The sequence below is a fragment of the Ranitomeya variabilis genome, chromosome 4, assembly GCF_051348905.1.
Source record: "Ranitomeya variabilis isolate aRanVar5 chromosome 4, aRanVar5.hap1, whole genome shotgun sequence".
In the NCBI taxonomy this organism is placed as follows: domain Eukaryota; kingdom Metazoa; phylum Chordata; class Amphibia; order Anura; family Dendrobatidae; genus Ranitomeya; species Ranitomeya variabilis.
The window spans coordinates 221573744-221595221 of record NC_135235.1 but is presented as its reverse complement, the minus strand read 5'-3'; the positions used below and the strand labels follow the sequence as shown (position 1 = coordinate 221595221).

The following is a 21478-nucleotide window of genomic DNA, read 5'->3' as shown; positions in this document are numbered from 1 at the left end:
TGGCTGTGCTGAGTGCGGGTGGCTGTGCTGAGTGCCGGCGGCTGTGCGTGGCTGTGCTGAGTGCCGGTGGCTGTGCGTGGCTGTGCTGAGTGCCAGCGGCTGTGCTGAGTGCCGGCGGCTGTGTGTGGCTGTGCTGAGTGCGGGCGGCTGTGCGTGGCTGTGCTGAGTGCCGGCGGCTGTGCTGAGTGCGGGCGGCTGTGCGTGGCTGTGCTGAGTGCGGGTGGCTGTGCTGAGTGCCGGCGGCTGTGCGTGGCTGTGCTGAGTGCCGGCGGCTGTACGTGGCTGTGCTGAGTGCCGGCGGCTGTGCGTGGCTGTGCTGAGTGCTGGTGGCTGTGCGTGGCTGTGCTGAGGGCTGGCGGCTGTGCGTGGCTGTGCTGAGTGCCGGCGGCTGTGCGTGGCTGTGCTGAGTGCTGGCGGCTGTGCGGAGTGCCGGCGGCTGTGCGTGGCTGTGCTGAGTGCCGCGGCTGTGCGTGGCTGTGCTGAGTGCCGGCGGCTGTGCTGAGTGCCGGCGGCTGTGCGTGACTGTCCTGAGTGCCGGCGGCTGTGCGTGGCTGTGCTGAGTGCCGGCGGCTGTGCGTGGCGGTGCTGAGTGCCAGCGGCTGTGCGTGGCTGTGCTGAGTGCCGGTGGCTGGGCGTGGCTGTGCTGAGTTTGGGCGGCTGTGCGTGGCTGTGCTGAGTGCGGGCGGCTGTGTGCGTGGCTGTGCTGAGTGCGGGCGGCTGTGCGTGGCTGCTGAGTGCAGGCGGCTGTGCGTGGCTGTGCTGAGTGCGGGCGGCTGTGCGTGGCTGTGCTGAGTGCGGGTGGCTGTGCGTGGCTGTTGTGATTGCGGGCGGCTGTGCGTGGCGTTGGTGAGTGCGGGCGGCTGTGCGTGGCGTTGGTGAGTGCGGGCGGCTCTGTGTGGCGGTGGTGAGTGCGGGCGGCTGTGCGTGGCTGTGCTGAGTGCGGGCGGCTGTGCGTGGCTGTGCTGAGTGCGGGCAGCTGTGCATGGCGGTGCTGAGTGCGGGCGGCTGTGCGTGGCTGTGCTAAGTGCGGGCGGCTGTGCGTGGCGGTGGTGAGTGCGGGCAGCTGTGCGTGGCGGTGCTGAGTGCGTGCGGCTGTGCGTGGCGGTGGTGAGTGCGGGCAGCTGTGCGTGGCTGTGCTGAGTGCGGGCGGCTGTGCGTGGCTGTGCTGAGTGCGGGCAGCTGTGCGTGGCTGTGGTGAGTGCGGGCGGCTGTACGTGGCTGGTCTGGGCACCGCGTGCTGGGGGCCTGAGCAGGCGGGGACACCGGCGCGCTGTGGGGGACAGGTGCCGGAGTCGCAGCTAGCTCAGGCCCCCGGCACTTGCTATATTTACCTGTCCTCCGTTCCATCGATGCGCGCTACTCTGTCCTCCACATCCTGTGGCTGTGACTGTTCAGTCAGAGGGCGGCGTTCATTAAGCGCATCATCGTGCCCTCTGAACTGAACGTCACAGGCAGAGGATGTGGAGGACAGAGCAGTGCGCATCGATGGAACGGAGGACAGGTAAATATTGCATACTCACCCTCCTAGCTCGATCCTGCTTCTCCGTTGGAGATCGCGGTGTGCGTTCAGTGCTTACGCATACCGCGATCTCCTGGGAGCGTCACTCTGTGGGGTCCAGACTGCGCTGGCGCTTGCGCTTGCGCAGTCTATAAAGGCTTCGGACAGAGTGACGCTCCCAGCGTTATATTATAGATAATATATATGTTATATATATATATATATATACATTATCTATCTATTATATTTTATTTATCACGTATTTATCTATCTTTTATCTATCTGTTTATCTGCTTATATCAGGTAGTACAAAAAACTAAAATACTTTCTAATTTACACACAATAGACTCTGCTGAGGTCTCACCACTCCGGAGCCTTGTAATCCCATTACTTGCTGGTCCAGACTCATTATCATCTCTATAGGGGATGATGGCAGAGAATCTCCCACCACTGCCAGCAGCTCAGCATGAAAACATGGGGTCCACCATAGACCACTGTGCAGAGGGCTCTTCATATATATATGTAGATGGAATTCACCCCAAGAACAATCATATGGAAAGTGTGATAGATACAGAGATGTGTAAGGAGAATGGGGCAATATTTTCACCACTGCTCCTGCACAAAGATTTGTAAAGTGACAGTATACAGGGAGGAGTGCGACCGTCTAGGTATAAAGATGTGCTGGATATGGATGCAGAGTATAAAAAACACAAGATTATGGAATATAGTTTATGTATCAACAAGTAACAGACACATTTGCACATAAGAAATACAATGTCCAAAAGCAAAAATGCAACACCACAAAAATAGAGTTGTGGATTTTTGGAAATTACAAGATGGAGACAAGTTACTTATCTGTAAATGATGGAAAAAATAAAAAACAACATGTTCAAAAGTTCTCTATTTATTCTATATGGACTATCAGTTGTGAGTGCAGAAACCCGGCACTTACAGCCTCTTCTGCTCTGATTGAGGCCATTAATGAAATGAATGTTCTGCTTCTCCAAATACACTTGGGCGAATCTTTAAGATCTATTACTGACAGCTCTTGTGAAATTGCCAACGAATAACGTCCCAGATGTGCTCAGTGGGAGACAAGTCCGGAGACCCTGCAGCCATGGCAGCATGTTTAGGCCACGCATGATGCTCACAATAACACGAGTAACATGCGGCCTTGCATTATGGTCGATAACAGCTTCTGGAACACTTTGTAGAAATGGTCATACCACTTGATCCATCAATAACACAAGTTTGACCTGATAGTGTATATTGAATAACAACCAACCATACATTATCCTGCCCTGAACCATCATCCTGAGAGTAGGACTAGTGAGGAGAGATAAATTCCCATCAATAGTATATTGTCTGTAGGAGAATGTTCCACAAATGTTCCACGGCTGATTTTTTTAGTAATTATCTTCTGTGCAGATTTAGCAAATTGGCGGCACCAGGATGTAAATTTTCTTAACCGCCGTAAAGGTGAATATAAAAATAAAAAAATAAAAGAATATCCATGGAAAATACGCCCGTTTAGGAAAAAACAAATCTTGCCTGAGTCGGCCATCTCTAGACAAGAGTATTTTAGACATTTTGGTGAGGTTATACTTACTAAGAAAATTCATGCATGTAAGACTGTTTAATTCTATCTTGGTTCTTACATTAAAATAAGCATTTTATAATTCATGTGACACCGAGAATATTTCAGATGATCCAAATTCGTCACAAAATATGCAGTTAAAGTTGTTTTTTTCCTATTTTTTAATAAACTCTGTGATTATCATAAAATGTATATTCTCAGAGGAATTGTCTAATATTACTGCTCCAGAATTCCAGGCCAAAAGTTATCTTCTCTTTTTTTTGTTTCACATATGTGTATAGTGCGAGAATATAAAAAAGTTATAAAAGTCAAGAACGTTTCTAAATTGACAAATTTGAAAATGTTCAGAAAAGCTGGTCCAGTCTCCAAAGTGATTTTTAAAAGTAGTGAAAATATTGGTGTAAATTTCTGAGGACTTGATCTCCTTTATTTAAAGTATGGAAAAGAAAAACATGGAAAAAAGTAAAAAACCGAACGACTCACTTACAGATCAGATATAAAACAATAAGGGTCTGCGTTTCTTTGCCCTCTCGCCCATTCGTTTTATATGCCGTTTCCCGTTAATCAGGTCGGGCACCATTGTGCTGATCTGTTATGGTCCAAGTCCTAACCACCACTGTACAAGGTGTGATAATCGGTAAGTGCCGTAGCTGTAGGGCATTATCAGAAAGCCCATGTGGCTATATAAAAAAAAATAGCTTGTTCTTTGATGCTTCAACAGTGTGGAAAACGGTCCCAGGCAAGTTGGCTTTTTTCTACTTTGTTTTATTTTGTAAACTGCAAATTTGAGGACATTTGACTCAGACTTGATCCTCTCTACAGATCAATCCTTTCATCTCTAATCACCACAATTCTAAAGACTTGCAGAATCATACGCCAAGGCAGTTTTATTCCTCAATGAATGATGTACATACAAAGCCAAAAAAATAATGTCGGAATTGCAATTTTTGGGCATTTTTTTACCACTTTTAAAAAATCTGTCCCTTATTAGTTTGTGTGTAAAGGAACACAAAATGTTATTGCTCCAAGAATAAGGCAAGAAAGAAAAGAAAGTGGAAAAACATAAAAAATGGCCAAGTCTGCACGCTAAGAGCTTTCATATACAGTAGATAGCATGAATATATTTTACACATCAGTTGAGGAATAGTGTTGAGCATTCCGATACTGCAAGTATCGGGTATCGGCCGATATTTGCTGTATCGGAATTTCCGATACCGAGATCCGATACTTTTGTGGTATCGGGTATCGGGTATCGCAACAACATTAATGTAATAATGTGTAAAAGAGAGAATTAAAATGAAAAATATTGCTATACTCACCTCTCCGACGCAGCCTGGACCTCAGCGAGGGAACCGGCAGCGTTGTTTGTTTAAATTTCGCGCTTTTACTTGGTTACGTGAAGTCCCGGCTTGTGATTGGTCAGGGCGGCCATGTTGCTGGGACGCGGACCAATCACAGCAAGCCGTGACGAAATTACGTCACGGCTTGCTGTGATTGGTCCGCGTCCCGGCAACATGGCCGCCATTAACCAATCACAAGCCGTGACGTCACGGGAGGCTGGACATGCGCGTATTTTAAAAAGCGCGCGTGTCCAGCCTCCCGTGACGTCACGGCTTGTGATTGGTTAATGGCGGCCATGTTGCCGGGACGCGGACCAATCACAGCAAGCCGTGACGTAATTTCGTCACGGCTTGCTGTGATTGGTCCGCGTCCCGGCAACATGGCCGCCCTGACCAATCACAAGCCGGGACTTCACGTAACCAAGTAAAAGCGCGAATTTTAAACAAACAACGCTGCCGGTTCCCTCGCTGAGGTCCAGGCTGCGTCGGACAGGTGAGTATAGCAATATTTTTTATTTTAATTCTTTATTTTACACATTTATATGGATCCCAGGGTCTGAAGGAGAGTTTCCTCTCCTTCAGACCCTGGGAACCATCAGGAATACCGTCCGATACTTGAGTCCCATTGACTTGTATTGGTATCGGGTATCGGTATCGGATTGGATCCGATACTTTGCCGGTATCGGCCGATACTTTCCGATACCGATACTTTCAAGTATCGGACGGTATCGCTCAACACTATTGAGGAAGTATTTCATATATTATTTCGTTGCTTGTCTAGAACATTAGGATGGTCACCTAAGGCTCTTTCTAGCCTGGTGGGGATTGATCTGAAGAAACCTTGTTGGAAATCTCGTACCATGAATGTATAAATGATTGGATTGATGCAACTATTGAGGTAAGCCAGCATGGTAATAATAGTGTGTACAATAAGGACTAGAAGGCTAAATTCATAATATCCAGATATTAGTGGCCACATGTAATATGGAAACCAGCAGACGAAGAAACACAATATAACAGCGGTGATGGTCCTGGAGGTCCTCTGAGATCTTTGGGATCTCTTACTTTTTCTAAGTTTGTAGAAAATGGTGACATAAGTGGTGATGATGATCACAAAAGGGATGGAAAACATTATAACTAATCTGATCAGCTGAATGTTCCAATATATCTCAGGGTTGTAAGGATGTGCATAATAATAAGTTACACACCATTCATCTACATCACCTACATGGTATCTATATATGTTATATACTAAACCTGTTAATATTAAGCTCAAGACCCAAATGATCGCTGCAGTAATTTTCACCAGTTTAGAAGTTCTGTGAACTTTAGCCCATAATGGCCACATGACGGAGACCCAGCGTTCAATACTCATGGCCGTCAGGAGGAGTACACTGGCGCTCATGTTTACAGTAAACAGAAACATGTTCAATATGCAATATGCAAAATCTAAGTCATATGTGAAAGCTACAGTCCACTCAGCAATTCGTAGAGGAAGAGAGGCACAGCACAGGAAGTCCGCGATGGCCAGGTTCAGGAACCACACGGCACTGATTGTGTTCTTCATCCTGAATCCGGCAATCCAGATGACTAATCCATTACCGATAATCCCGAGAGCAAAAGCAATACTGTATAATGTAATTGCCATCGTCTGTAAAACGTACACATCATTATGAAGCTCCTTTTCGTATTCGTCCGATGACCTGAGAAGACAGGGTAAGGTAGACATATGGGAAATTAAGAATTTGTAGTTCCTTAAAGGGAATCTGTCACCCCAAAATTTGCCTATAAGCTAAGCCCACCGGCATCAAAGGTTTATCTACAGTATTCTTTAATGCTGTAGACAAGCCTACGATGTAACCTGAAAGAGCAGAAAAACAAGTTAGATTATACTCACCCAGGGGCAGTCCCGGAGCGGTCCGATGGGCGTCGTGGTCTGGGTCCAGCATCTCCCATCTTCATATGATGATGTCCTCTTTTCTTACTGCCACGGCTCCTGCGCAGGTGTACTTTATCTGCCCTGTTGAGGGCAGAGCAAAGAACTGCAGTGCGCAGGCGCCGGGAAAGGTCAGAGAGGCCCAGCGCCTGCGCACTGCAGTACTTTGCTCTGCCCTCAACAGGGCAGATAAAGTACACCTGCACAGGAGCCGTGGCAAGATGCAAAGAAGTGGACGTCATCCTATGAAGATTGGAGGTGCCAGACCCGGACCGTGATACCCATCGGACCGGACCGCATCGAGACCGCCCCTGGGTGAGTATAATCTAACTTGTTTTTCTTCTCTTTCAGGATACATTGGGGATTATCTACAGCATTACAGAATGCTGTAGATAAGCCCCTGATGCCGGTGGCCTTAGCTTATAGGCGAATTTTGGGGTGACAGATTTCCTTTAAATGTCTACCTAGTGGGGGCGTGGTTTGCCAGGGGAAAGGAGCAGACGTGTTCCTTAGGAGCTCCTGCCAATTCCCCTAAAAATGCTACTTAAAGCTTACTAAAAACCAGAATATCTGCCTTTAATCCCTGCCGGATCATAGCAGGAATGGGACCCTCTAAGAAAAACGCGGGCACAAGGAAGATATCTCCCTTAACGGGAGTGAAAAAGCAACAGCTGATGTCTAATGGAGGACAGCTTCCCTCGGGACAAAGGCAAAGTAGTCCTCCACCTAACCGACAGAATTTCACCCAGCACTTGGAGGAGCAGAGACCTAAGTCGCAACTTAAGAAGACCCACAAGAATATTCAGCCACCTACAAGCAAGAAAATCGCAAGTTTGGGGACAATCACAGGAATTACAGTGAGAGACAGGACGGCGGTGGAGCAGCACATAGTGAGGAATCGGCGGATGGATACTAAAGCTGACTCTTCATGCACACCTAGGAGAGGAGCGCTTCCCCCTACAGCAGCTGCGGCTCTGGAAGGAGTGAGTCGGGAGAGCCGGCGGAATGCAGAGGAGCCGCAGACCACCCAGATGCAGCAGTCAGGAGCTGGTGAGTGCCGACGGGACCGGAGCTTACAGAGGGGCGGAGGGATCTCTCCGGCGCCCGGAACTTCTTACAGCAGCCTCAGGCATGACGCGCCGGAGTTCGTCCCGGTGAAGGAAGAAAGGGGTGTGTCCTGGATGTCAGCTGATCGAGCTGACGAAGAAAGCTGTGAGGTACAACGGAGCGACAGGGGTGGAGGAGCTGGGACTCAGGGCAGGCAGCGGATTAATGTGACAGAGGCTCTCACAACGTCTGCCACAGCCCTGGAGTTTAATAAAATATATAATGAGCAGGAGTTTGGATCACCTATAACACTGCTACCCACCTTCAATAAAGCAGAGTCTATATCCACAGAGCTGGCAACACAGCCTGATACTACCAATGATATCCTCCCTTTAAATAAAGAATCCTCTTTGAGTGGGGGTAAACCCCTTCCAGCAGGTGATACGCCAAAGCTAATTGAAAAGTGGTCTGAGGCGTTGATTGACTCGTGCACCTCATACTTTGTGGAGAGGGTTAAACTGGATGTTAGAGAGAAATATGACCATTCACCTAAGGATTGCAGAGTCACGGATAGGAAATTAGAAACAAACGACAATATTGTTACATCTCAGTCGGTCTCTCTCTTGCCTGGTATGTCAAAAAGTGAGGAAAGCAATGAAGCTACAAAGTGTGCAGATTCTTCAGTTTACTCTGACCAAGAGGATATTAACTCCATCAGTGAATCTGACTTTGAGGATACCACCTAGTCAAATGTCTCTTCCGAGGAGTTTAGTTACACTGAGGACTCAAAATGTTCAACCAGATTATCAAAAGACTCAAATACCAGCGATTCAGAACAGGAGCAGTCGTGCTCTGAAGCTTCCGATTACTCATTAATAGATGACATTTTAGCCTCTGATGAACAACCTTCTGAGAGCTTTTTGGTCAATTTATCTAAAGCGCTCCTAACCTCTATGAGCTTAAAAGGAGCTCAAACCTCTGAGAAATTTATTAAAAATCTCTTCAAAGACACTTTCTCACAGATCAGCGCCACCCCACACCCTGATATGAAAAAAGCTCCTAATAAACCTCTACACACTCAAAAAAGACCGGTCCCTCAAAATACTCATCGGGATGCAACAAAAGATGTAGAGGGCGTCTCCGGGTGTTCAGATCCTCTGGATTATTTAGAAACTGAAGTGGCTGCATTTAGGACTGAACTAGCTAACTTCGAGAACTATAAAAGGAAAAACAACTTGAAAATTCGTGGGATTCCGGAATCAGTAAAAAAAGCGCAACTGGGAGGTTAAGTCTCCTCGATGATTCTCCATTTCTTTCCAGAAACTCAAGGGAGAAATCTGATTCACAAAATCTTCAGAATCCGCAGACCATCTACTCTACCGCCGAATATAGCAGCAGATGTGGTTAATTCTTTCTATCCCAACTGGCTGAGAGATTCACTGTTTAACGTGGCAAAAGAATCAAGGTTCGTCTCCTCCTCGTATGGTCATTTAGCCTTTTACAGAGATTTATGTAAAGTTACTTTACAAAAACGCAAGATGTTCCAACAATCAATCCAAAGACTGCAGCGTGCCGGAATCCAGTATAATTGGCATCAATATTCAAATCTGAGGTTCTACTACGCATCGAAATGGAACGTTTTCTCTTCCTCAGCAGAAGCAATGCTCTTCCTGAACTTTGCGGGCGTGGACTTCCCCGGATCTTCGCCTAGTCCCACTTCTTCAATTTAATATAAACCTTCGTCAAAAATTCCGGAAAACATATTTCTTTTTCTTTTCTATAGATGTTCTACATTTTGGCATTTAATAGAACCGTAATTTTTTTCACCCACTAGGTTGCAGGGTCATCTCTGATGACCCAGACGCAACAGGCCTTCTTATAAAATTATGTATCTTACTTACAAATCGATATAGCCTTAGATGTTGATTTAGATTATAGTATTATTTTCCTGAAAACATAAATTTTACTTTTACTTTTTTTTTTTTTTTTACTCGGCCCAATACTTGTCTATCTCTTTTTTATTAGGCCTACTTTGGAGTTGGATTTAATCGTCTTCTTCTATGTATTTTATTGCGTCTGTTACAGCTTGTTGTATTCATATACTACCCTTTGTGAATTATGCGTAGCATCACTTATGTCTTTACTTATTTTTTATTCAACTCCTTTTAGGTAATAACTCTAAGCTATAACCCTACGTTAAAATACCAGAGCTGAAATAATCTAATTTTTACAGAATTTTTTTATGAGAAGTCATACTATACTTTTTTCTTTTAGCTACTGAGTATAAGTTCCAGTTACTATATTTACACCAAGTATTGTATGTGTGCCGTTCCCCCTATTGCTATAGGGGTCCAATTTTTTCCCCTTCTTCAAATCCCATCCCTTCCCTTCCCTTCCCTCCTGGTCTATCCCTCCCTATAAGAAAATGTTAAAATTCCCCAATAAAAACATTTTGAAAAAAAAAATATATATGTCTACCTAGTTTACAGGGGCTAACATCCACGTGTGGTCACACTATGGAGCTGTAAGTTATACCACCATATACCTCACATTCTAGAAAAGAACACATTGATCATTTTGGCTTTATTTGCCCAGAAAGACCCTAGGAACCTTTTGCAAATCTAATGAAAAATTGTGGGAAGTATTATGAAGCTAATGTTCAGTACCTGAGTCCAGAATGATTTTTGAGAGCTCGTTCTGGCAGATGTCTCCATTCTGAACTTTCCACACATTTTTCATATATTTTACAATATGATAATTTTCTCTGTTTCAGTGATGACGTTCTGTACTACACATGACTGCGACAGCCAATCAGTGGTGATGAGGAAGGCCTTAGGCCTAATCCTGCTAAGCCGCCATGTTAGAGTCCTTGGATAAGACTTCATTTTGTGTTTGAATTTCTTTGTGTGCAATGAAGAAGAAACTTAGGGTGTTACCGCACCCTTCTAGTGTCCAAGCTACACCCTACCAATTCCAAGTAATGGCCGAGCACAAGCTGGTACCACCAGAACTGCAGTAATGTGAATAAATTCATAGAAAGGTATTGTACTTCTATATGTGGCTCGGCCCAGTAGTTTTTTTTTTTTTTATTATTTTATGATATCCTTTTCCTTTTGAAAACTTTAGTTTATTCCATGGACTTCAGGCTATGATAAGCAATTATGTTACGGGGGATTATTTATAAATTTTTATTTTTTCAAGGGGTTTTTTATTGGAAGAAATATAGGTCAAGCTCACCATAATAGACATCCTTAGGTGTTTGGAGCATAGGAAACGTTGCATCAAGGGGTAGAGCAATCACAAAACAGGAGAAAATCCAGCTCAACCAACTTGAGAACAAACTTCTTTCTTTATTCACTAAAAGTGCTCAGTGGAGGATACAACAGAATCAGCGATGCAAGTTGCATGAAATGCGACACCGACGCATTTCAGGTGACTGCGTACCATTAATCATGATGAAGAAAGAAAGAAGTTTGGTCTCAAGTTCGTTGAGCTCGTTTTTCTTCTGTTTTTTATTGGTGCCAAGGGCAGCATTACTATGAACACAACCCTGCTTATGGGGTGAAATTGCCATTCATATGACCTTATAACCAGATACACAAAACTTGTACTTAGAGATCTGTCCAACTTCCACCAAATTTAAAGTACTCTAACTTCTTTACGAGAACCTGTCAGTTGATTCATGCGACACAAACAGCGGGCAGCGTAAATCATAGCCTGGCTTTATGATGGAAGCAAAGTATAATAATTCTTTAAAACTCCCTGGCATTTCAGAGAAAGTGTAGTTACAAGATTAGAGGCAGAGACAAGACTAGTCCGGTGCTTACCCCGGTCGCATTTTCCCAGTGCAGCTCCAAGTCACTAACAGGACTTTCCCATTGGTTTTAGTTAGAGTTGAACAAATGTTTAAAAATTTGGTCCCGATTACAATAGGCAGCAAATATTGTTTTTGCTATATTTGTCGAACACAGCTGAACATCACTGGAGTCAATGGGAGTAGAAATGATCAAATATGTTCGGAATCGATCAAAGAAAAATTCGGTACAGATAGCGTACCAATATGGCACGAATGTGGCAAATTCAGATTTGGCGTCCGATTCCGAACATAATCACTCAACTCTAGTTTTAATCAGACAAATCCTGGAAAAGAGAACATCTCAAAGAGAACATTTCCTTAGTAAGGACTAGTGATGAGCAAGTGTGCTCATTACTCGAGTTTTCCGAGCATGCTTGGCTGTTCTCCGAGTATCTTGAGCGTGCACGTAGATTATGTTTGTGTCCCAAAGCTGCATGATTTGCGGCTGCTAGACAACCTGAACACATGCAGGGATTGCCTGTTTGTTAGGGAATCCCCACATGTATTCAGGCTGTCTAGCAGCAGCAAAACATGCAGCTGCGGGGACTCAAACATAATATACGAGCACACCCAAGATACTCGGAGGACACCCGAGCATACTCAGAAAACTCGAGTAACGAGCACACTCGATTATCACTAGTGTTATGGACTGGTGATTTAGAAGCGACATGCGACTAGCTCTGAGCAGGTGGTAACTATACAGACCGCAGTTCCTAATCTTAACACAAGCTGATCCACACGAGAAAACAAACCCTGAACATCCATGTCCGCGCCCAAATCCTGAACCACCCAGAGATTAAGAGGAAGGAAAAAGACAAAACAGACTAAAGAAAAAAAAAATGGCTCAGAACTCTTTTTCTTTTCCTTCTTTTGAGATGCATTCAACTCATTTTTGGCCAGTTGTACTGTTATGGACTGGTGATTTAGAAGCGACATGCGACTAGCTCTGAGCAGGTGGTAACTATACAGACCGCAGTTCCTGATCTTAACACAACACTAGCAGTAGCCGTGGGATGTTCCTGTCACTCCCTGGACATCTCGTCACAGCCGGAGAACTAGCTACCCCTAAAGGTAGAAACAGGAAAGCTATCTTGCCTCAGAGAAAATCCCCAAAGGATAGGACAGCCCCCCACAAATAATGACTGTGAGAGGAGAGGGAAATGACATACGTAGTATGGAACAAGATTTAGCAAAGGAGGCCACTTCTAGCTACATAGATAGTACAGGAAAGAACACTGTGCGGTCAGTAATAAAAACTAGAAAAAGTCCACCGCAGAGAAATGCAAAAATCTCCACACCTGACTAAAGGTGTGGAGGGCAAAATCTGCTGCCCAGAGCTTCCAGCTTAGCTGAATAGATCCATACTGATAAGCTGGACAAATGAGCAAAACATAGAATGTGCTGAACAATAAGTCCACAACAAGTGGACTGCAAAAGGACAAGCAAGGACTTACCTTTGCTGAAAGGGTCAGAGTGTCAGGGAAATCCAAAAGAGAAATGACTCCAAGCAGGAACAATTGACAACTGGCATTGATTGAGGCATAAGGCCAGACTAAAATAGCCGAGCCAGAAAGATGATCAGTGGAAGCAGCTGCTGATGCTAAATCCAAGAAGCAGCTATACCACTCAAAACCACAGGAGGGAGCCCAAGAGCAGGATTCACAAAAGTGCTACTTACAACCACCGGAGGGAGCCCAAGAGCGGAATTCACAACAGTACCCCCCCTTGAGGAGGGGTCACCGAACCCTCACCAGAGCCCCCAGGCCGATCAGGACGAGCCAAGTGAAAAGCACCAACCAAATCGGCAGCATGGACATCGGAGGCAACCACCCAAGAATTATCCTCCTGGCCATAACCCTTCCACTTGACAAGATACTGAAGCCTCCGCCTCGAAAAACGAGAATCCAAAATTTTCTCAACCACATATTCCAGCTCTCCCTCAACCAACACAGGGGCAGGAGGATCAACAGAGGGAACAACGGGTACCACATATCTCCGCAACAAAGATCTATGGAAAACATTGTGGATGGCAAAAGAGGCTGGAAGGGCCAAACGAAAAGACAGTGGATTGATAATCTCAGAAAGCTTATAAGGACCAATAAACCGAGTCTTGAACTTAGGGGAAGAAACCTTCATAGGAACATGACGAGAAGATAACCAGACTAAATCCCCCACACGAAGCCGAGGACCAACACACCGATGGCAGTTAGCAAAACGCTGAGCCTTTTCCTGAGACAACGTCAAATTGTCTACCACATGAGTCCAAATCTGCTGTAACCTGTCCATCACAGAATCTACACCAGGACAATCAGAAGGCTCAACCTGCCCTGAAGAAAAACGAGGATGGAAACTAAAATTACAAAAAAAAGGCGAAACCAAAGTAGCCGAACTGGCCCGATTATTAAGGGCAAACTCGGCCAACGGCAAGAAAGCCACCCAATCATCCTAATCAGCAGACACAAAGCATCTCAAATAGGTTTCCAAGGTTTGATTAGTTCGCTCAGTTTGGCCATTTGTCTGAGGATGGAACGCCGAAGAAAAAGACAAAATAATGCCCATCCTAGCACAAAAGGCCCGCCAAAACCTGGAAACAAACTGGGAACCTCTGTCAGACACAATATTCTCCGGAATGCCATGCAAACAAACCACATGCTGAAAAAACAATGGAACCAAATCAGAGGAGGAAGGCAATTTAGGCAAAGGTACCAAATGGACCATTTTAGAGAACCGGTCACAAACCACCCAGATAACAGACATCCTCTGGGACACAGGAAGATCCGAAATAAAATCCATGGAAATATGCATCCAGGGCCTTTCAGGGACAAGCAAAGGCAAAAGCAACCCACTAGCATGGGAACAGCAAGGCTTAGCCCGGGCACAAGTCCCACAGGACTGCACAAAAGAACGCACATCCCGCGACAAGGAAGGCCACCAAAAGGACCTAGCAACCAAATCTCTGGTACCAAAAATTCCAGGATGTCCAGCCAACACTGAACAATGGACCTCAGAAATTACCTTACTTGTCCATCTATCAGGAACAAACAGCTTCCCCACAGGACAGCGGTCAGGTTTATCAGCCTGAAATTCCTGAAGCACCCGCCGTAAATCAGGGGAGATGGCAGAAAGAATCACCCCTTCCCTAAGAATGCCAACCGGCTCAAGAACTCCAGGAGAATCAGGCAAAAAACTCCTAGAGAGGGCATCCGCTTTAACATTCTTAGATCCCGGAAAATATGAAACCACAAAATCGAAACGGGAGAAAAACAGGGACCATCGAGCCTGTCTAGGGTTCAGCCGCTTGGCCGACTCGAGGTAAATCAGATTCTTATGATCGGTCAAGACCACAACGCGGTGCTTGGCTCCCTCAAGCCAATGTCGCCACTCCTCAAATGCCCACTTCATGGCCAATAACTCCCAAATGCCGACATCATAATTGCATTCCGCAGGCGAAAACTTTCGGGAAAAGAAGGCACATGGTTTCATCAAGGAACCATCAGAATTCCTCTGTGACAAAACGGCCCCTGCCCCGATCTCAGAAGCGTCAACCTCAACCTGAAAAGGAAGAGACACATCCGGCAGACGCAAGACAGGGGCAGAAGTAAATCGGCGCTTAAGCTCCTGAAAGGCCTCAACAGCCTCAGAGGACCAATTTGTCACATCAGCGCCTTTCTTCGTCAAATCGGTCAGGGGCTTAACCACACTAGAGAAGTTGGCAATGAAACGGCGATAAAAATTAGCAAAGCCCAAAAATTTCTGAAGGCTCTTCACAGATGTGGGTTGAATCCAGTCATGAATGGCTTGGACCTTAACAGGATCCATTTCTATAAACGAAGGAGAAAAAATAAACCCCCAAAAAGAGACCTTCTGAACTCCAAATAGGCACTTAGACCCCTTCACAAATAGAGCATTATCACGAAGGATCTGGAATACCATCCTGACCTGCTTCACATGAGACTCCCAATCATTGGAAAAAATCAAAATATCATCCAAATACACAATCAAGAATTTATCAAGATAATTGCGGAAAATGTCAAGCATGAAGGACTGAAATACAGAAGGAGCATTAGAAAGCCCGAAAGGCATCACCAGGTATTCAAAATGGCCTTCGGGCATATTAAATGCAGTTTTCCATTCGTCACCCTGTTTAATACGAACAAGATTATATGCCCCTCGAAGGTCAATCTTGGTAAACCAACTAGCCCCCTTAATCCGAGCAAACAAATCAGAGAGCAAAGGTAAAGGGTATTGGAATTTGAACGTGATCTTATTAAGAAGGCGATAATCAATACAGGGTCTCAAGGAGCCATCCTTCTTGGCAACAAAAAAGAATCCCACTCCCAATGGTGATGAAGACGGCCGAATATGCCCCTTCTCCAAGGACTCCTTAACATAGCTCCGCATGGCGGTATGTTCTGGCACAGACAGGTTGAAAAGTCGGCCCTTAGGGAACTTAGAGCCTGGAATCAAGTCAATAGCACAATCACAGTTCCTATGTGGAGGAAGGGAACTGGACTTGGGCTCATCGAATACATCCTGGAAATCTGACAAAAATTCAGGAACATCAGAAGAGGGGGAAGAGGAAATTGACATTAAAGGAACGTCACTATGTACCCCTTGACAACCCCAACAGACATTGATTTCCAATCCAACACTGGATTGTGTACTTGTAACCATGGAAAACCCAGTACAACAACATCATGTAAATTATGCAACACCAGAAAGCGACAATCTTCCTGATGTGCTGGAGCCATGCACAAAGTCGGCTGAGTCCAATACTGAGGTTTATTCTTGGCCAACGGTGTAGCATCAATACCCCTCAAAGGAATAGGGCTCTGCAAAGGCTGCAAAGAAAAACCACAGCGCCTGGCGAATTCTAAGTCCATTAAGTTCAGGGCAGCGCCTGAATCCACAAATGCCATGACAGAAAAAGATGACAATGAGCAAATCAGGGTCACAGACAGCAGAAACTTAGGCTGTACAGTACTGATGGTAACAGATCTAGCGACCCTCTTTATACGCTTAGGGCAATCAGAAATAGTATGAGCAGAATCACCACAGTAAAAACACAGCCCATTCTGACATCTGTATCCCCTCTGTTCTGCTCTAGTCAGAATCCTATCACATTGCATAGGCTCAGGACTCTGTTCAGAGGATGCTGCCATATGGTGCACCACTTTGCGCTCGCGCAGGCGCCGATCAATCTGAATGGCTAGAGACATAGATTTGCTCAAACCAACAGGCGTGGGGAACCCCACCATAACATCTTTAAGGGCTTCAGAAAGACCCTTTCTGAAAATTGCTGCCAGAGCGTCTTCATTCCATTTAGTGAGCACAGACCATTTTCTAAATTTCTGGCAGTATAATTCTGCCGCTTCCTGACCCTGGCACAGGGCCAACAAGGTTTTTTCCGCATGATCCACAGAGTTAGGTTCGTCATACAATAATCCAAGCGATTGAAAAAATGCATCTACATTAAGCAATGCCGGATCCCCTGACTCAAGGGAGAATGCCTAGTCCTTAGGGTCACCACGCAGCAGAGAAATAACTATTTTAACTTGCTGAGTGGGGTCACCAGAGGAACGGGGTTTCAGAGCAAAAAACAATTTGCAGTTATTTTTAAAGTTCAAAAACTTAGATCTATCCCCGTAAAACAAATCTGGAGTAGGAATTCTAGGCTCTAAGGCTGGAGTCTGAACAACATAATCTTGGATAGTCTGTACTCTTGCAGCAAGCTGATCCACACGAGAAAACAAACCCTGAACATCCATGTCCGCGCCCAAATCCTGAACCACCCAGAGATCAAGAGGAAGGAAAAAGACAAAACAGACTAAAGAAAAAAAAATGGCTCAGAACTCTTTTTCTTTTCCTTCTTTTGAGATGCATTCAACTCATTTTTGGCCAGTTGTACTGTTATGGACTGGTGATTTAGAAGCGACATGTGACTAGCTCTGAGCAGGTGGTAACTATACAGACTGCAGTTCCTGATCTTAACACAACACTAGCAGTAGCCATGGGATGTTCCTGTCACTCCCTGGACACCTCGTCACAGCCGGAGAACTAGCTACCCCTAAAGGTAGAAACAGGAAAGCTATCTTGCCTCAGAGAAAATCCCCAAAGGATAGGACAGCCCCCCACAAATAATGACTGTGAGAGGAGAGGGAAATAACATACGTAGTATGGAACAAGATTTAGCAAAGGAGGCCACTTCTAGCTACATAGATAGTACAGGAAAGAACACTGTGCGGTCAGTAATAAAAACTAGAAAAAATCCACCGCAGAGAAATGCAAAAATCTCCACACCTGACTAAAGGTGTGGAGGGCAAAATCTGCTGCTCAGAGCTTCCAGCTTAGCTGAATAGATCCATACTGATAAGCTGGACAAATGAGCAAAACATAGAATGTGCTGAACAATAAGTCCACACCAAGTGGACTGCAAAAGGACAAGCAAGGACTTACCTTTGCTGAAAGGGTCAGAGTGTCAGGGAAATCCAAAAGAGCAATGACTCCAAGCAGGAACAATTGACAACTGGCATTGATTGAGGCATAAGGCCAGACTAAAATAGCCGAGCCAGAAAGACGATCAGTGGAAGAAGCTGCTGATGCTAAATCCAAGAAGCAGCTATACCACTCAAAACCACAGGAGGGAGCCCAAGAGCAGGATTCACAAAAGTGCTACTTACAACCACCGGAGGGAGCCCAAGAGCGGAATTCACAACACACTAGTAAGGACATATCCATATGTGACAGACTATTTGGCTGTGGATCTTGCAGATCTGGGCATATCTGCTGATCTCTATAGAATCTTTAACTAAAATAAATACCAATAAATATAAAATACCTTGTACTGTGGCTCTGTTTTTTTTTCTATAAATTAATGAATGCAGTGAGAAAGTCTCTGTCTGGCTCTGGTCAAATCTATGTTATTATACAGGAGCCACAATGAAGAGCCGAACGCTCTGCACCATGGACACCACTGACACCTGATGGACCACTGATATGTAGTGAGGTTTGATGGAATAAAGAATTAGGAATTTAAACTTACCAGTCGTATTTCAGAGTTTTATTAAATGTGGTCAGATTATCGTCCTCTAAGTCCATTGTGAGTATTTACCTACAAACTAAATAAATAATAATTAAATTAATAATATTTTATTGGTAACAACACACCAGACTTTTATGTAACTATAGTTTCTGTACAGAAGCCATTGCATTCTATTAAAAAAAATATCTCAACCATTTTTTATTTTCCTGTCTCCTTTCTTATAAACAATAATGTGTGTAGAGAGTGTATTATAAATCTTACCAGTCTCCGCCTTTTGCCGGTTCCATCTTTCCTAGTCTTGCTCTGAGTCTTAAGTAGTAGTTAACACCGAAAAAGTGGCCTCTAGATCACACAGGAGACGCCAAGTGAGTAGGCAGGTCAAAACTGATTACAGTAGACTGGAGCAGCGCTGGAAACGGCAGAAGATGGTGACTGGTAACTATTGTAATACAGTCTCTACATACATCACTGATCACTCGCAGAGGGAACAAAAAAGATGAGCTGCGCACTATATAGTTCTTGGTAACTTATTGTATCCAGAAAAATTGGTGCTGGCTAGTGTTGAGCGAGTATGTTCGTAACTCAAGATTTCCGAGCTTGCTCGGGTTTTCTCTGAGTATTTTGGGCATGCTTGGAGATTTAGTTTGTGTCGCCGCAGCTGCATGATTTATGGCTGCTAGACAGCCTGAATACATGTGGGGGATTTCCTAGCAAGCAGACAATTCCCACATGTATTCAGGCTATCTAGCAGCTGCAAATCAGGCAGCTGTGTCGACACAAACTAAATCTCTGAGCACGCTGAAATACTTGGAGAACACCCGAGCATGCTCGAAAAACCCAAGTGACGAGCATACTCGCTCATCACTATTGCTGGCCAAAGTATGTAAAATGTATAAAATAGTTATATTTTATTATTTCATGCGGCAGTGTAGGAACAATTTGCCACAAATATATCTCCAAGGACAGTTGGATCTCACCGCTGATAAGAACATCATTTTCTGTTTTGAATGACTTATTACAGTTATATCATCATTATCACTCATCATAAAAGACATAACACCCAAACCCATCAGGTCAATAACTTTTTGGAAATGCCTTAAGTAAAATCTGTCAGCACAATCCTTTCCCCAAACTATTTATATGGTCAGGATCCTCTCCGAAAATAATGAAAAGATTATATACCCCGTGAGTGAGGGTATGGGGGGGGGTAATTCTTACAGATACCTTATAAAGAAAATCCCATAAGGAGGAAATTACTGGCATAATATGTTGCTGCTCTGTAAAAAAAATAGTAAAATAATAAACAGTGATGAGCGCAAGTGCTCGTTATTTGAGTTTGCCTATGGTGCTCGGGTACTGACCGAGTATCACGTGTGCCCGAGTGACATGTTCGCGTCCTCATGGCCTCATATGGCTGCTTTACAGCCACAAAACATGCTGGGATTGCCTGATGCATACGGACAATCCCTCATTTTTGGTGGATTTCTATCATGTGATACATTGGAAAGCAGGAAAAAATTTCAAGCGTCGCGTTTCGATCACATCAGCTTTGATAAAGATCACTGATGTTATCGAAATACACCGTTTATTGATGCCTGCTGTTCTACTTTTCCCGGAGCACTTTAGATGCTTTTTTTTAACAAGATTCCAATAAAGAATATATAGAATTTTTTATCAAAGGAGATGGAACATTATCCCTTTTTTCCCATTGATTATGTCTAACCAGGACCTGGTTCCGTGCACCTTCTTTCAATTTTGGTGAGTTGGCTTTTTCTATTTGTTTTCACCACTGAAGGATGCACAAGAATTATAACTGGCGCATGAGAGCTGTTGGGATATTGGTTTTGATTTGCACTTGAACCCAAGGGGAAGTTGAGCAAAACTCCCAAAATTTGTATCCAGTTGAATTGGCTCAATCCAGGGGGGAAGGGATTCCATTTGAATTGAATACATTTGATGTGAATCAAATTTGCTTGTAAGTGGGTTAAGAAAAATTGATAAAATATTCTCACTTCTCCTATTTCCTTCTAATATCTGTAATTCCTGAAATTCTAATACTTAAAGAGGTTGCTCACGATAAGAAAAAAAAAACACTATCTACTCTCTTTCTAATACAATGCTCCATCTGTCCACAGGTTGTTTGCAGTATTGCACCTCTGCCCTGTCAACATTGATAACGCTGTGCTACATGGACAACCCATGGACAGATGTGCTCTATCGGGAAGGAAACAGCCATGTTTATGGACAATCCCTTTCATAATCCAAATTTTAAGAAGAGTGATATCTTACCTGTTACTTCTGAAGAGATGGTGTAGAACGTTCTCCGACTCCTCCACGGCTGAAGTTGTCACAGAGTTACTGAGAATATTTGCAGTATAATATTGGTTGCTCGGTTAGAAGTCTCTGATCGGAGTGTGTCACATGGCAGTACATCGTTATCTGAATTTGCATGACATTGTGTGATTAGATTATCAGATACTGAAGTGGTTTTAGCCCTTGATATAATAAAATAAAGACAAAACTTAAAGGGAATGGAGACAAAGTAAAACAGGAGAAAACAAGAACAAGGAACGCCATCCTTCCATTGATAGTCAGTTTGTCCATGACCTCTGTCAACCACCAACCATTGGTTACAGAGGGATCTAATGTTACCTCCAGAGCAGCACAATACAAAACACACAGGTTTTGGAAACAAGTGCAGAATCGGTTGTGCAAAGTATTTTAGAGACTTTTTGGGAATTCAATATTAGAAAAGGAAGGAGCATATTGCACTTTCCGACCTGCTCCTATTCATTGACACACACACTTTGTAGGGAAGATGAATGAAGTCACATGTCTGCTTTTTATAAAATAAAAATAAATAGAAATATTGTGGCTCACATTTTTGTTAGGAATAACCATTACATCATCGATGTCGTCGTCGTTATAGTCAAAAAAATTCTCAAAAAGATGCAACATTGGATGGAATAATAGCAACGTACAAACTTATCCTGCTACTTTTCTTTTGGTCTGTTGGTTCCAATAGCTTTTTTATGGGCCATGATGTATGGCCTACTCCTGCTGTTTCACATCAGAAGACTTCATCCACCACAAATTTATGTTAAGGACCTATAAATCTGCCCTTCACCTTCCAAACAGACCTACTACACTAACCTGATCTCC

At 44.2% G+C, this 21478-nt stretch overlaps 1 protein-coding gene across 1 annotated transcript; it reads right to left on the bottom strand.

Annotated features, from left to right (window-relative positions):
- Positions 1-5182: 5182 nt before the first annotated feature.
- On the bottom strand, positions 5183-20808 carry LOC143768678 (C3a anaphylatoxin chemotactic receptor-like). The gene is made up of 3 exons (XM_077257320.1): positions 20606-20808; positions 18317-18392; positions 5183-6138 (listed from the first exon to the last, which is right to left on the bottom strand). The coding sequence occupies exons 2-3, from the start codon at positions 18370-18372 to the stop codon at positions 5190-5192; spliced, it is 1005 nt and encodes a 334-aa protein (XP_077113435.1). The 5' UTR covers positions 18373-18392; positions 20606-20808; the 3' UTR covers positions 5183-5189.
- Positions 20809-21478: the final 670 nt, after the last annotated feature.